At 40.1% G+C, this 14,794-nt stretch overlaps 1 protein-coding gene across 1 annotated transcript in view; it reads left to right on the top strand.

The window, feature by feature from the left end:
• Positions 1-14,794, top strand: part of lrp1bb (low density lipoprotein receptor-related protein 1Bb) — a 196,640-nt gene that overhangs the window by 64,797 nt on the left and 117,049 nt on the right. The window contains exons 13-20 of the mRNA XM_034886078.1: positions 2,371-2,590; positions 3,549-3,738; positions 4,859-4,981; positions 5,290-5,430; positions 7,924-8,049; positions 8,948-9,061; positions 13,414-13,494; positions 13,653-13,823. Of these exons, the coding sequence (XP_034741969.1) occupies positions 2,371-2,590; positions 3,549-3,738; positions 4,859-4,981; positions 5,290-5,430; positions 7,924-8,049; positions 8,948-9,061; positions 13,414-13,494; positions 13,653-13,823 (1,166 nt within the window). The remainder of the gene's footprint in view (positions 1-2,370; positions 2,591-3,548; positions 3,739-4,858; positions 4,982-5,289; positions 5,431-7,923; positions 8,050-8,947; positions 9,062-13,413; positions 13,495-13,652; positions 13,824-14,794) is intronic.

Here is a 14,794-nt window from a genome sequence, read left to right as displayed (position 1 = left end):
CAGCAAACCCAGTTTAAAGTGGTTTCTCCGTAGTCCTCGTGCATCATCTCCTCCCTATTCCTGTACAAATTTGCATGTGGAGGACCCCGCCAGCAGAGATGGTATTTAACATATAGAGGAGCTGCTCCAAAGCTCAAATTCATTGAGGGTCTTAAGGATCTTACGGATTAACACTTTAAGGTTTAAATCGTATTAACACACACCAAATCCATAGCAGTCAGAGATTAGTTTTCAAGCCTCAAGAGGGTTGTTCAAAACATCTTGCCATACACAGCTGTTTCACTGATGTAGGTAAATACATCAAGCCAAAACCCCAAACTTATTCATACTTTATTTGTGTCCCTTCCTCTTTTCTCTAACATCTATCAATACCTTACTATAAAAGTCCTAACTAACAATTAGATGTTGAGGGGTTTCATTTTTGCTAATGTCTGGTTTTCTATCCTAACAATAACACAGATTCAAACATTCAAATACAAGTCACATACATGTCAGTGGTGTAGACTTCATACCGAAGGAAATGAAACACACTGATATTAAAACAGTGAACCTATGCCTATATAAGATATGTATTTAAACAAATAGAAACAACTGTGGTGAGCCCTAAATTTTATGAGACTATTGAGGAAATAGTATGCAGGCCTTGTCTCAGAATTTTAGCAATGACAGATTTACTGTAGCAGCAGTGTTGGGGGTGAGGAATATCACGCTATTTTTTTGTATTAGGAGAAATGACTTTTACTCCAAACCTCCCACTGACAGCACAACTGATTAGAAAAGCTTGTTTGGGGCTTGTGAGGGAGCATTCAGCATGAACTCGATGGTCCTTTGATCTCTATCTGCTCTGCTGGAAGGGTCTCTTCAGGTAAAATGGATGCACCTCTCCAACTGATTTCTCAACAGAATTTGCGCTACCTTATTATCTGCTCAGTTTGCCGCTTCTAGCCTGTGTTGACATGATAAGGACTTCTAGTGTCAACTTAACAGTGTCATACTTCTCTATCTGTGCTGCGTTAGACATCTCATATAATATCATGCATATATTCACATTTAAAAAAAGTGGGTTTTGCTTTGCTCAGATTTCGGTAAGTTCTGGATGCCTTTATGAGTACATGTGTGTATGTTTGTTGCCACTTATTGGCATGGACAGTAATAGGTTGCAATTTTATTGTTCTTTTTTTCATTATTCCGATTTTCCAATGTTTGCTGTATTTACAAAACATATTTAATATTAAGTACATGCATGCACCCTCAGAAGATAGGACAGCTGGCATTGAATAATGATTTGATTTCTAATGATTTTGGCTTTTCTGTTAATTTATCTTAAATTTTTTTTGTTGATTATTTGGTTTGAGCTAGAAAATGCCAGCAAATTGTAAAAAATGGCCATCGCAGGTGCCCCGAGTCCGAGGTTGATGTGGAGAATTGCTGAATAACCCAGGTTGTAAAGAGGACTTTAAGACAGAGGGAGTCTTGATTCACCTTCATAACCTATTCTGTTTCATCTTCCCTTAGCCGGCCCTCTATCATTGATGAGAAACAGGGGGCAACATGGCTCAGTCAGCAACGCTCAAAAGCAAATCCCCTGGGCATGGTTACTAGAGAACATATTATGTCAAATCCTTCACCAAATCATGTTTCAAGTACCACAGGCCCACTGAGAGTTGCAGTCTCGGTATATGCAAGATACACTGCAAGCTTTATTTTATTTTTATTTTTTGTAGGGGAAATGAGACTTTGCCATGATGTGCAGTCAAGCAGCCCTTTAACTTGCTAAGCCTGAATAATTTCTCAAGCTACGATGCACTCTTTTTTTGACTGCCAGGGATGTGTGATTATTTGGTTTTACATTCGGGACGTCTAGATTCCAGTTTATTTCCAATTGAGTCAGGAACCGTCTTGTCATGATGTTAGTTTTCTAAAGTAACAATTGTATGGTTGTTTTTCGTGTAATGTCCCCTGTATGAATCAAAGCAGCATGTGAACAATTCACTGGGAAGCACAGTCATGAACTTCCCATGGTTGTACAGAACAGAACCCACAAGACACATTTCACAGTAATATGGAAAACATCAATTTTGAGAGAAGTCTGCAGAAACATGCTGTCACATATTGATTGATTGATAAGAAATCAAAGTAGAGGGAAGCTGATAATAGGAGCAACAAGCACAGCCATCTAACATCAGTGTGCCAAGAAGTAAGGGCAAGGATGAAAGAGGAGACAGCTGAAATGAACGGCCTTAGATTGAATGTGGAATGCGATCAGTGTTAGTTTGGATCTGGTGATGACTTATAGAGCTTGCCTGAACTAAGGCAAGGCTTTATTACTTTAGTTTATAGGTGCAATTTGTGTTTCTGTGTGTATGATAGCTGGATGTACTGGACGGACTGGGAAGAGGATGAGGTCAATGACAGCATAGGGCGGATAGAGAAAGCCTGGATGGACGGATCTAATCGCCACATTTTTGTCACCTCCAACATGCTGTGGCCCAATGGTCTGGCACTGGACCACAGCACCAGTACCATGTACTGGTGTGACGCCTACTACGATCACATCGAGCAGATTCATCTCAATGGGACTGGAAGAATGGTGAGTTTCAATACAGATCATGCCATGTAGTTAAATGATATAAAACCTCATTTTGCAATCATTTTATTTTTGATTCTGGTAGACTTGAGGGTTAGGCTGCTCGTGAGATTTTAATAGAGAGCCAGAGGGTGAATATCAAGATCCCGGCTGATAAAACAACACCAAATAAACATGTTGATTTGATTTTGTCAACACAACTATTAGTAGTTTGACATCAAAAAATGATCAATTAACACAGAAAGCAGCAACATCATTCACTAACAATGTGGCTTTTTAATTTTTGTATTTCACAAATGTTTGTTAATCAAGTTTGTTTTGATTTGTTTGTTTGTCTGAGGCCCTTCTACATCTATTAATTCAATTGTTCATTTCATGTCCGACTTATTGTCATATTGAAAGAAACTTGCTCTAACAACACAACCAAGAGCAGTGTTCTACTGTCGGATCACCAAAGAATCCTGATAGACTTTCCTTTCACACTGTTGCCATGTTACTGTGATATTAAACAATGGTTTCAGATCAATATTATATGATAATGGCAGGGCCCGAAACAGATTTCTATATTTTACCAATGATGCAATGTTAATCTGAGAAGCTGTGAAATGATTGAAAACTGCATCTCTTCCCACCACAACTGCCAACAAGACAGCCCTTCATTCTTAGCTGCTCCCTTCAGCTGTAGTTGTACTCGCATATTAAGCTAATGAATTATTTGCAAATGCTATTTAATCAATGCCAAGATTCTGGCAAACATTATTATAAGCAGACAGCACTGTGTGAATAAATTTGTGCAAAGAAATTGAATCACATTCATCATATACTGTGATCAAATAATGTCTAAGCCCGTATTCAAACAGATAGAACCCTGTTTAAGATGATTGATGTTTTGTTGCTGATGGCATCTTCCCATAGCCCTCCTGATCTTTTTATTACACTGCATATTTGCTTCATTTTCCAGGTGGTGTACAATGGAAAAGAGCTGAACCATCCGTTCGGAATATCTCATTATCGTAATTTCATCTTTTGGACGGAGTACATGAATGCGTCGGTCTTCCAGCTGGACTTGACCACCGGCGATGTCACTCTGCTGCGGAGCGAAAGACCACCACTATTTGGCCTACGCGTCTACGATGCACAGAGTCAGCAAGGTTGGCTGCTTTTCGTTCATTGACTCCTCATCCAGTGCTACTGAACCACGGCAGGTTTTGCTCCTGAAATAGTAGCCTTCTGTGCTGTGTGGCCAGGCATTTGAGATTTTGCATGTATGCCTTTTGGTGCCAAATATTGTGGTGTAAACCAGTGCATTGATCAACAGTGACAGAGACTTTAAAATCACTTGAGGCTCTTCTCTGTGAAGTTCAATAAGGGGACCAAGGCTTGAAGGGGTTTGCTCACCTCTGTAACAAATGATGATGGATTCATGCTGTTAGAAAGCTGAAAAGAACAGATGAGGAGAGGATGTTGTTAGGGCTGACGGTGGAGAACTGCATCGGCCCCCACAGCAGGCGTGTCTTTTGCTAACCCATTATAAGCATGTAAAAACAGTGCTCAGACCCCCACTCCACAATCAGAAAAGGTTGACGCTATTGCTCTTAATGTGGAGATATATAATTGTAAGTGGTCCAGTGCTGTGCTTTCAGATTCATTGTCAAGCCATGGGGGTGTAAGTAGGAAAGTGCAATGCCCAGTATGTGACGCAGATGAATGGTTGGCTTCTGCATGCACAGCCTAGTTCACACTATACAGAGATTCCTTTGCTGGACATTCCTCCATTGTTCATGTCACAGAATAAATTAATTGGCTGTCCAGTCCTCAGAGTATTAGTGATTGGCTCTTACAGAACCAAAAGCTTTATCTCATTGCTCAGGCACTGCCTTTGGGCTCAGTGTTAAATGAAAGTGACAAAGGTGTCTTATGCGTTAACTTTATATTCAACAGTATTTTTTCCCCCTCTTTGTCCAGAAAGACAAATTATTCCTCGAGGAAAGATAAAAATGTCAAATGTCTTACCCAGTGTTCCTCAATAATTCACTACTTATAGATCACGTGGAAAACACGTTGCATGTCTCTCCAAGACGGTCGGGGAGTTAAGTATAATGTGATGATTTATTTTTGCAGAGTGTAAAGTGACCCCTGAACCTCTGTTTTACACTGTACAGATAGGAAAGTTGACAAAACAACAACAGAAACCCTGTGGCCCTTAAGACAGGCTTTAGAAAATGTAGCTTTAAATGAGCAAGACACCTTATTTGGGATCTATTTCTCCAGGTGACAACGCCTGCAGTGTGAATTATGGGGGCTGTGGTACCCTCTGCCTCGCCATCCCAGGAGGCAGAGTGTGTGCCTGCGCTGACAACCAGCTTCTGGAGAAGAACAATGTCACCTGTGCAGGTAGGAGGACATAATGAATCAGACAGAGCAAGAGGCCTAAGATCATCCTGTCCCAGTATACTGTAATCCTGGCTTCATCCTATGGCAAAAAAATGAAATAATAACCTCATCTCTTTACGTACAGCTGGGAAGTTATCCCAGTGGGTGTCCAGAAATGAAAGCCAACTCCCTGTAGTTACACATGGGGTCATGAGACATTATTAACAAGTTTAACATGCTATTATAGCTATGCAAGTAATTTAACCCAAACTCAGACTTCATAGGAAATCTCTGGTTAATTTTATCTCAACACCTTTTCTCTCCAAAAGCCTCCAGCAGTGGCTTTGAGCCACAGCGATGTAAAAATGACGAGTTCCAGTGCCATAATCAGCGCTGCATACGAGCCTTGTGGAAGTGCGATGGCGATGATGACTGTCTGGATGGAAGTGACGAGGAGAGCCACAGCTGCTGTGAGGATGCATACATGTGTCTGCGCTGCAGGCCAACACACAGCATGCAAACACACAAACACGTTGAATGTACAGATACCGTATTGTTGGTACTGTATGTAGTACATGCACAAAGCCATGCACCAAGCAAGAAAAGCACAAGCTTTTTTTGGTGGCCTTTTAAGCCTTTACTAAATAGAATGGCTTAGACGTAAAAGGGGAACGACATGCAGCGAAGGGCCGCAGGTCCGAATCGAAACTGCGGTCACTGCGGTGAGAACTGAGCATCTGTATATGGGCGCACGCTCTATCTGGTGAGCTACTGAGGCGCCCAAGCACAAGCTTTTTTGGGGCATATTTTCTCCTGCTGTCAACTTCTATGTTCTTAAATGTCACTGAAGTACGGGTGAAAAGTGTTCCTCCTCCACACTGCTGTCTACCCTTTTGCTCTGGTTCTGCTCTTTAACAAATCAGTTGGATAAACACCGTGTTAGACGCTTGGGTGCAGGTTCATTTTTTATTTTTTTTTGGAAGAAAAGCACCATAATCTAATCCATTGCCAGAGTTCAAAAAATCAATTACCTGCTCTCCTGGCATATCATGTACGTTTAACATCTACTAACTAGGTTTGTTTAAGGTGGTATAGAGTTCTCCCTTAGAATTGATCAGGCCGGAATTTGAATTGAAACTAGATAAATGCAGATGTCAGCTGTTGAAAGGGACTGTCGTGTTTTGAATGAGTAAATGCAAATGGTTCATGGCAATTTTGTCAGTCTCTCGTAGTCATAAGACAGAGTCATTAGCCTTCTCACAACCTCTTGGGATACAATTCAAATGTAGTTCAGATGTTGGAAATCTTGTCTGAGATAAGACCCAAGATGATTGCTGAAGTCATTTGCCAAAAACACTGGTCTCTGGGTAGCACGCTCTTGCAACATCTGGCATTTCCAAACACCAGGTTGTCTCAAAATGAAAGGTAATTTATCACAAACATACAGTACTGTCACAATATCTACACGGAAATTTGCTCTCATTAATTTAATATGATTTATAGATGGTGAGGATTAATGAATGTGAATATTCAAGTAAAATGACATGATTGAAAAGAAAATAAGGAGCTTGTTTGTTCGTTCCAGAGAAGCCATTATGTGAAAGTGGCATAATATAAAACAAAAATCAAAGCACTAAAGCCACATAATAGATATACTTAAGACCACTGTGAACATGTTATGTCAACCAAGTCCAGTTCGTGAAATGGTCACATTATTTAATCTATTGATTCGTGTGCACGGACACGTTCCTGTCGTTTTTCTCGTGGTGGTGAGTACGGATTTTCAACTAATGTATTTCAATGGGTAGCATCTTTCGTGATCACAGCACGACTACGGTAACGAGTAGTATTAAACGCCGAAAACCAGACAGAGAAGTTGGTCGGGGTTATGGATGGGTCAAACAACACAGGACTTTCACACAGGAGACTGGGGATTGATTTCTCTGTTCTTCTTTTCCCAAACACAACCGTCCCGTTGTTGCCTCCCGTGTGTTGCGGAAGTGTGACGTGTCCTTCCCCCGTTCTTCTTTTCCTAAACCCAACCAACTCGTGGTTGTCGCACATCCCCCAGAGACCGCCATCGTCTCCCGCGCATGGCATTTAATTTCCCCGTTGTTGCGTCCCCCAGAGACCACGGATCGTGTTCTGGCGCACAGAAATAACGAGATTAACTTGTCCTTGTACACGAATCAGATTTAAAATGACGTGATGATTTCACAAACTGCTGTGAGACCGTGTTGGTCATGGAGACTCCATTACTCTCAGTTAAAGGACAAACCACCAAGAAGAAACATTATTAGTGAGAGTCTCCTCTAAAACATTCTCTTTTATGCTGGTCTATCAGAGCAAGATTACTTGAACTGTGGACTGAATTAAATCCCATTAAGAAGCTTTGAATATGCTCTACACAGGACTGAGAGAGATCCGGCATGGAGAATTGATAAAGCTTTAATATCAAGAAAACACAGCATTTCACCTTCTTTGGCTGTGGCTATAGAAATTGAAGATGGGACGTTTCATACTGTAGGTTAAAGCTTTAATGCGTAACTTTCTGATATTTATGAACGTCTGTTAATTCAACCCATTGCCAAATGAGTGGTTAGAAAGCTAATTAAGACTGTCACCATCTCTATATTCACACGATTATGTTGTCTGGCAACTTTCGCGTTTAGAAACTTGAAAAGATAATTAGCTTTTCTGAATCGTTATACATGTTATTTTAATCCTCCCTGTCCTCCTTGGCTACTAGCAACTGCATACAAGAGGGGTGGGGGTTGGTGCGCGACCACTGAAGCTTTACATCATGTGGACGCACAGTTTTGTTATCATTGCTTAGAAATCCTCTAGCGGCTTTGGGAAATGTTTTTTGATTAATTCTTAGTTTATTAGCTTTTTCTATTGCATGTCATGTCAGTCTGACAAGGTCACTGGCTGACTTATTTTTCTGGCTGAATTTTTTACAGACAATCACACCTGTCCTGTTGATCAGTTCCAATGCAGCAACAATCGCTGCATTCCTAAAAGATGGCTTTGCGATGGAACGAATGACTGTGGGAACAACGAGGATGAGGCCAATGCTACATGCTCAGGTATGCAATGTTCTACTGGTTGTCTGAGATTCAGTTTAGTTTTGGCGGCAGTTTAATCAAAATTATCTCATTTCAGCATGTTGACACAATCTGTCATATTTTTTTTTTATCTGTTCCACTTCAGTTGTTCTATTAAAGGATCGCTGAAGTGTAATTTTCTGAAACGGTGATATTGGAACAACATTTTGTGCTTCCAGGATCGACTTTTGCCTGCTTGTTTGATGCACTTTTGTAACTGATATAGTAATACATTTCAATCAAGCTTATGTAGACTACAAGATTTAAAGATCTAACCACTCTTTCATCTAAACAGTAAGGCATAAAACATCTTTTTCTACCATTTTTAATAAAATTCAGATGTGATTTAGTCATCATAATCTTGAACAGAGGTGTCCGATGTTGTCAAGGCGGTTATTACCATTCTGCCTTGCGGCTGTCAAGTAACTTCAGTGAAGTGCAATCAATCTCATTTTGTGAGAACACTCTCCAGGATCCAAGATACTGTAGTTTGTCATGGACACTTGAAGTATATCACATTGCCTCTCGTGTTTGCAATGGTGCCTCTCAGGAGCTTTTTATCCTTAGAGAATCAATCCATAAACATTGGCTAGATGATGATCAATGTTCCCTCATCATCAGATAAACATGCATATCCCACATCAGCAAGACACCCCCATGTCTGCTCTTCAGGCTCACTATGGTGTAACTGACGGCCCGACAAGAAGAAGCACATGGTTTCCAGACCTTCCTGCCCTACTGTGTGATTGAGTGATAACATGTTAGCACTGGGCAGACATTGACATCCTGGAGATGCAGTGATCATTAAAGTTGTAGTGCACATCCTACATTGACTTATGCACTTGTGATTGAATTCCGTGGTCCTTTTCTTCTCTCTCAGCCCGGCACTGTCAGGCCGAGCAGTTCTCGTGCCAGAACGGACGATGTATACCTCAAGCCTGGAGCTGCGACCGGGAGGATGACTGTGGGGATACAACCGATGAAATATCATGCAGTGAGTCACAAATGGCTTTTTACCACACAGCATGTGTCACTCTGACTGCTCTTTCTCTTTGTGTTGCTCTGCTTTGGTCAAAACGTAAAATAGGCCAGCTCGGTGAATGATTTGAATGATAACGGGGGCTTTTAGGACATTCACTAGTTGTTTATTACTCACAGTTAAAAACTGTCCTAATCGGGATATGTTAAAATATACACTGAGTAAGATGTTTTATAAGATTCCTCTGACAGGTGAAAGGGTTGTCAATTCACATTTGGGGCTCAATAATTACATCACCTGGCAGTGAAATTTAAAAACTCACTTTCCATTTGATACTTGGATCTCTCAAAATGTGACTATAATTTACGTAGTCCACGTTGCCAGAAACTTGTCAACGTTCACTGTTTCACTTCTCTAGTGGGTAGGCAGAAAATATGTGCTGAGCAGCCCTACCATTTATGACACTGGAACTCATCATTGGGTATTAATGTAATAATATGTCATATATATATATATATATTTCTTTTACAGCTATTGTACTTAAAAGCACCACCAAAAAAACACAATTGCAGACTAAGCTGATGGTAATAACTGGACCTGTTAACATACTATTTAAATTCTCATTTTAAATAAATGTTTCAGTTTTCAACCGACAGTGAGTTATGAAAGCCATTACATACATTGGTATGTCCTGTTACAATTTGAGGCAAAGGATTTGGGTTCTAGCCCACTAGCATTGCTCTAGGGATGGCAATGTCTGACTGCCGGTTGATCTGTCTTTTCGGTCCGTCCAGTACAAAATATCTCTATAATATAAATTAGTGGATGGATTGCCATTAAATTCGGTACAGTGTTAAAATAAGAAAAGAAAAACCTTGTTTGTCACCAGTGACGGGAATTTGTATTTGACAGGGCAGTCTCAAATGACATTAAATACATATAAGAACATAAAGTCACACATAGAAACAATGTAATAACATTGACTGTACAAACATAAACAGCCTGATTGGAGCTGTCTAATCTTGTCTGTGTATGGCTGTTCAGAGGTGATGGCAGTGGGGATGAAGGTTTTTTATCTGTTTTTCCTTCCTTGTTGATGGTGCCCACTTGTATGTAAGTATGCTAGTCACGGCTGCTTCTAATTTCTTTGTGACTTCTTAAATATTTTGCTAGTTTTAGGAGTTGAATTATTGATGCTGTGTGCGGACCAAGAACCTGACATGCCCCCACTGATGGCTTCATCTTAGTGCTTGTGCTGAGTAAACTGCATACTTTTGTGCAGTAGTTCAGTTGTGTCTCTGTGGTATTACACAAACTGCCAGTTTCAGTTAGTAAAAGTGGCTGTCTGGTTTAATCTTGGAAAACATAAATGAGAAAAATACATGGCACGCCATGATGGCCTGAGCTTTTTTGGTGTTCTTTGAGGATGTATTTAACCTCTTTATTCAAAGGGGAAAAAAGAGTTCTTTAGGCAGTCAAAAATGTCTTCAGCAGTGAAGTTCAACTGGTAGAATTAGCAGCAGACATTTAAAAGATGGGGGTAAAGGTTTTAAGATTCCCTTTTCATGACTATTTGTATTAAATCAGCCTTTTACAGTGATAGATGAATTCCAAATTCTGCACTTTGCTGTATCGCCTCAGCCTCCCTTTGTGTGTCCTAAGCTGGTTCAATATGCAGTCACAAACAGCCAGGGTGTAAGCAGTAATTAAAGTTCATGCTCAGCTTCGTTCAATCAAAATCAAGCTGTGCAGCAAAACATATTCTCTCCCTTACTGTTGTCGGAGCTTCCTCAGGCATTACGTCTGTGCAGGCACTCTACTGTGAAGCTCTGGCAGCTCACTTAGCTTCAGTGGAACTACTGTGGGTTTTTGAACACCTGAAGCTCAGTGGTGGCCGCCTTAGAGATTGATGCTAATTTGGATTTTGTTTGTCAGTAGTTTAGTAGTTGTCACACAATGTCTCATATTGGGCTTTCTGTTCACTTGAAGCCGCCATTATTTATGGATGTCGGTGTTCCATTTTATTTATTTTTTTGCCAGGCTCACTGTTTACTTGAAACCTTCATTATTTATGGATGTTTTGCTTCATTTTTAATGAATGTTAAATTCCAACCACTCGTGCACAGTCAGTGAGTCCCACATTTGTGGGAAATATAGAAGACACATGTCTGATAAAGATACGATATGTCTTCTCGACAGTGCCTAAGGTATGCCAGGCAGCTGCAGCAGGAGATGCCAACAAATCAATTCAAATGTAGTCTTCCATTTCATACTGAAGTCAATAAAGTTTCAGGCATCCTGTAAGGATATTTGAAGAGTAGTGTATACAGTATAAAATTGGAAACAAGAATGTTATCTCATGGACATACAAATGTCAATCCTGACAATGTCGTCAGTCCACAAAATGCCGTTGAATCTGTATTCCCATAGCTTACTTACTGCAGCACTGTTAGAGAATATTGATCCTATAGGGTAGACCAATTTAGTTCATGAAGTCTTCCTGACTGCAGTGATGGATGTTGGATCCGCTATTGGCAGACTACATAGGTGGGAATTTGCTTTCAATCTTTCTTATATTATCAAGTTTTTTATATATTGTACATAGAATTGAAAATTAACTTTTACTGCTTTGGATGCTTTTTTAAAACTTTTTTTTCATTTTTTGGTCAATAAACCTAATTTATATGTCATATTACCAATAGAAAAGGAAACATGATGATTTATTTTGACTAACAGAGGATGTTGAGTGAACAATCACCGAGTGGTTTATGTGAAAGTTTACTCAGAATTTTAAAAAACATAAAAAAACTAATATAATATAATTGAAGTTATAATTTATTTTACCTGTAGAGAATATTGTATGGGTTCCATACAATGTACATGCCTGTTATTTTGGGGCAATTTGGTGGTAAGAAACCCTTATTTTAGAAAAAAGAAAATATGAATTTTGGACTTGAGGACAACACAAGGGTTGACACCAAGACTTGGTTGACACCAAGAATTGGACTTGAGGACAACACAAGGGTTGACACCAAGACAAGCATGTACATATGCTTTAATTCTCTTTCCTTCTCTGTCATGAAGCCCCAAATGTGGACTTACGTAGTTTATAGTAGTGTCATAGTCTATACAGACCATTGGGACTCAACCAGGATGGAACTGTTGTAGCTATTTGTGCAACCCAACAGTGTGGGGTCAAGTTTAATTGTTTTGATCGGAGGCATTGACCAAGACAGACATATGACAACAGAACTTGTTGTAAATAAGACCTGGCCTTGCTAGGTTTCCCTTTAGTACAAAGCATTAATCAAAAGAGGAATTTCAGATTATTTTCAGCTTTTATTTTCCCCTTCCATCCAAGGCAACCCATAACACTCTTAGAACTCTGAAAAGTATTTCTAAAGATTTAGCAGTAGGCCTATACTTGTTCTGTAAAATATCTCAACATCTATTTCGCTCAAAGTTTGGTACACACCAGACTGGTAATATGTACAGCCTCTGGTCCAGACATGCAGGGTTCCCTGGTGATGAATCCCAATCACTTTGCTGATCATCTGATTTTACCCATGCGCCACCACGAGGTTGACATCTTAGTTTTTTACGTGAAATGTTTTTTATTTTTTTCATTTTCTTCTCTTTTCCTGCCACGCTTAAAAAAACAAATATATATTCTTTTATATATATCAGAACATGTGTCAAACTCAAGGCCAGCTTGGCCAACCCAGCCCATCGCGCTAATTCCATAAAGACAGGACACTGTTTTTCAAACAGCAATTATGCAACACTCAAAGCAAAATTTGGCCAATTTATGTGTGCTGTGTGCTCTTTGTGGTCAACTGCTTTAAAAAAACGTAATCATTGTTTTGCTTGATAAGAAGCTCTTTTGCAGGGTTTTTGAGGTCTTTTATTTCAACAAAAATGCAACAAAAGTTGGAAAAAAGCGTACAAAATCACAAAAATAACAAACAGTGAAAAAAAGAAACATGCCGTAATACAGTCTAAGATGTTTTACTTTTCTCAATATATACAAAAGCATATTAATAAACTCAAAATGTCTGGCCCTTGATGTGATTTCTTTTCCAGGGTGGCCCTTAATGAAAATGAGTTTGACCATTCTGCATTAGAAGGAGCTGCACAATTACAGATAAAAGACTCTCCACATTATTGAACTTAACTTTACTCAAATAAAAATAGTTCAGACGGCCATAGTGTATATTTTAGCACATGGACTTTTGGCAGTTACCAGTAAAAAACAAACTTTCAATGTCTGCATTTACTTTTACTTGCAAATAGAAATGCAGTGCAGGTATTGCTCTAGCTTGGGTTGCGATTGTAATTAATGCGTACTTCTATACACACCCTTTCAGCCTTTCCCACCTGCGAGCCGCTCACCCAGTTCAGCTGTTCCAACGGGCGTTGCATCAGTGTGACGTGGCATTGTGATTCAGGTATGGATGTGAACTTTTTTGACATGTCTCATCTTAGAAATCAAAGCTTGTTCCTGAATGAATTTGTCTGTTGATGCCACTATTACATTCATCAGCGTTGATACAATTCTGTGTTTGTGAGATCCCGCCTTTCATGAGTGAATGATGTGTGTGTATAGAGGATGACTGCGAAGATGGCAGTGATGAAGTTGGCTGCGTCCCGTCCTGCGCCAACACCCAGTTCCAGTGCACCAGTGGTCGGTGTATCCCGGACCACTGGGCCTGTGATGGCGACAACGACTGTGGAGACTTCAGTGATGAGAACACGACCTGCAGAGGCGGGTCAGCATGTAAGAATGCCAGCATTTCCTTCTAAAATGCTGTGAGGGAGGTAGACTAACTCATTACTTGTCAGGGTACCCCCAAAAAAGTTGGCAGGCCCGGTGTCTTTTGTCGACGAGGGCCCAGCTGGGGCCAGTCCCAGACTGATGGCAGCAATGATGCAGAGCCCATTAGTTTCAGTGATAACAGGTAATGGACGGAATCACAAAAATAAGAAAGACAGACTCCATAGGGCCCATAAGCTAACTGGAGATGGAAGTTTCCAACCGAGTCACCCCTCTGTAACTGTAGTTTAAAAAACTTGAGCCACCGTGCTTGCAAAACACCGGGGAAAAACCCTGCTTGTTATTATTCATGTCTGACATCTAAATGTTATTATGAAGACCATGCATTCCTAATTACCCCATTAAATGGTAAGACATTCCTGGTATTTGCCCATTTGAAATCTGCCTTGCATCGAAGTTGTCTGGTAGCACCTTCACGAGAGAATATATGCCTTCATATCTGTTTTATTGTGCTAAGATAAGATTAGTCACACGTGAGTGTGAAAACAAAGTTGTTGGAGGCAAGCTGACTAATTGTTAAACTTGTAATTGCAACAACTCTTATCTTGTCTCTGTTCGGGTGGATTTTACCATCAGGAGTTGAATCATTTAATCTAATTACCACAGAAAGCTCATGCAAGCTCCTAGAAACTCACAGCTCACTTGCTTGTCACTAGAATGTGTAGACTATTCATCAAACCGTTTCCTGATGGGAACTGCAGGCTTCTCCACTCCCACGTGTCTGCTTCTGCTTTTCCCCCAGGGAATTGAATCCGTCTTAGCTTCGCCTCAGCTGTTGGGGAAATGTTTTTTTCCGGGGGCTTGACTTTTAAGTATCAAGCAAATCATCTGTACTCAACGTACAGTGGGTACGGAAAGTATTCAGACCCCTTTAAATTTTTCACTCTTTGTTTCATTGCAGCCATTTTCCAAAA

The sequence above is a fragment of the Etheostoma cragini genome, chromosome 11 (genome assembly GCF_013103735.1).
Source record: "Etheostoma cragini isolate CJK2018 chromosome 11, CSU_Ecrag_1.0, whole genome shotgun sequence".
In the NCBI taxonomy this organism is placed as follows: Eukaryota; Metazoa; Chordata; class Actinopteri; order Perciformes; family Percidae; genus Etheostoma; species Etheostoma cragini.
The sequence above is the reverse complement of the archived record's forward strand: the minus strand, read 5'-3'. Positions and strand labels throughout refer to the sequence as shown.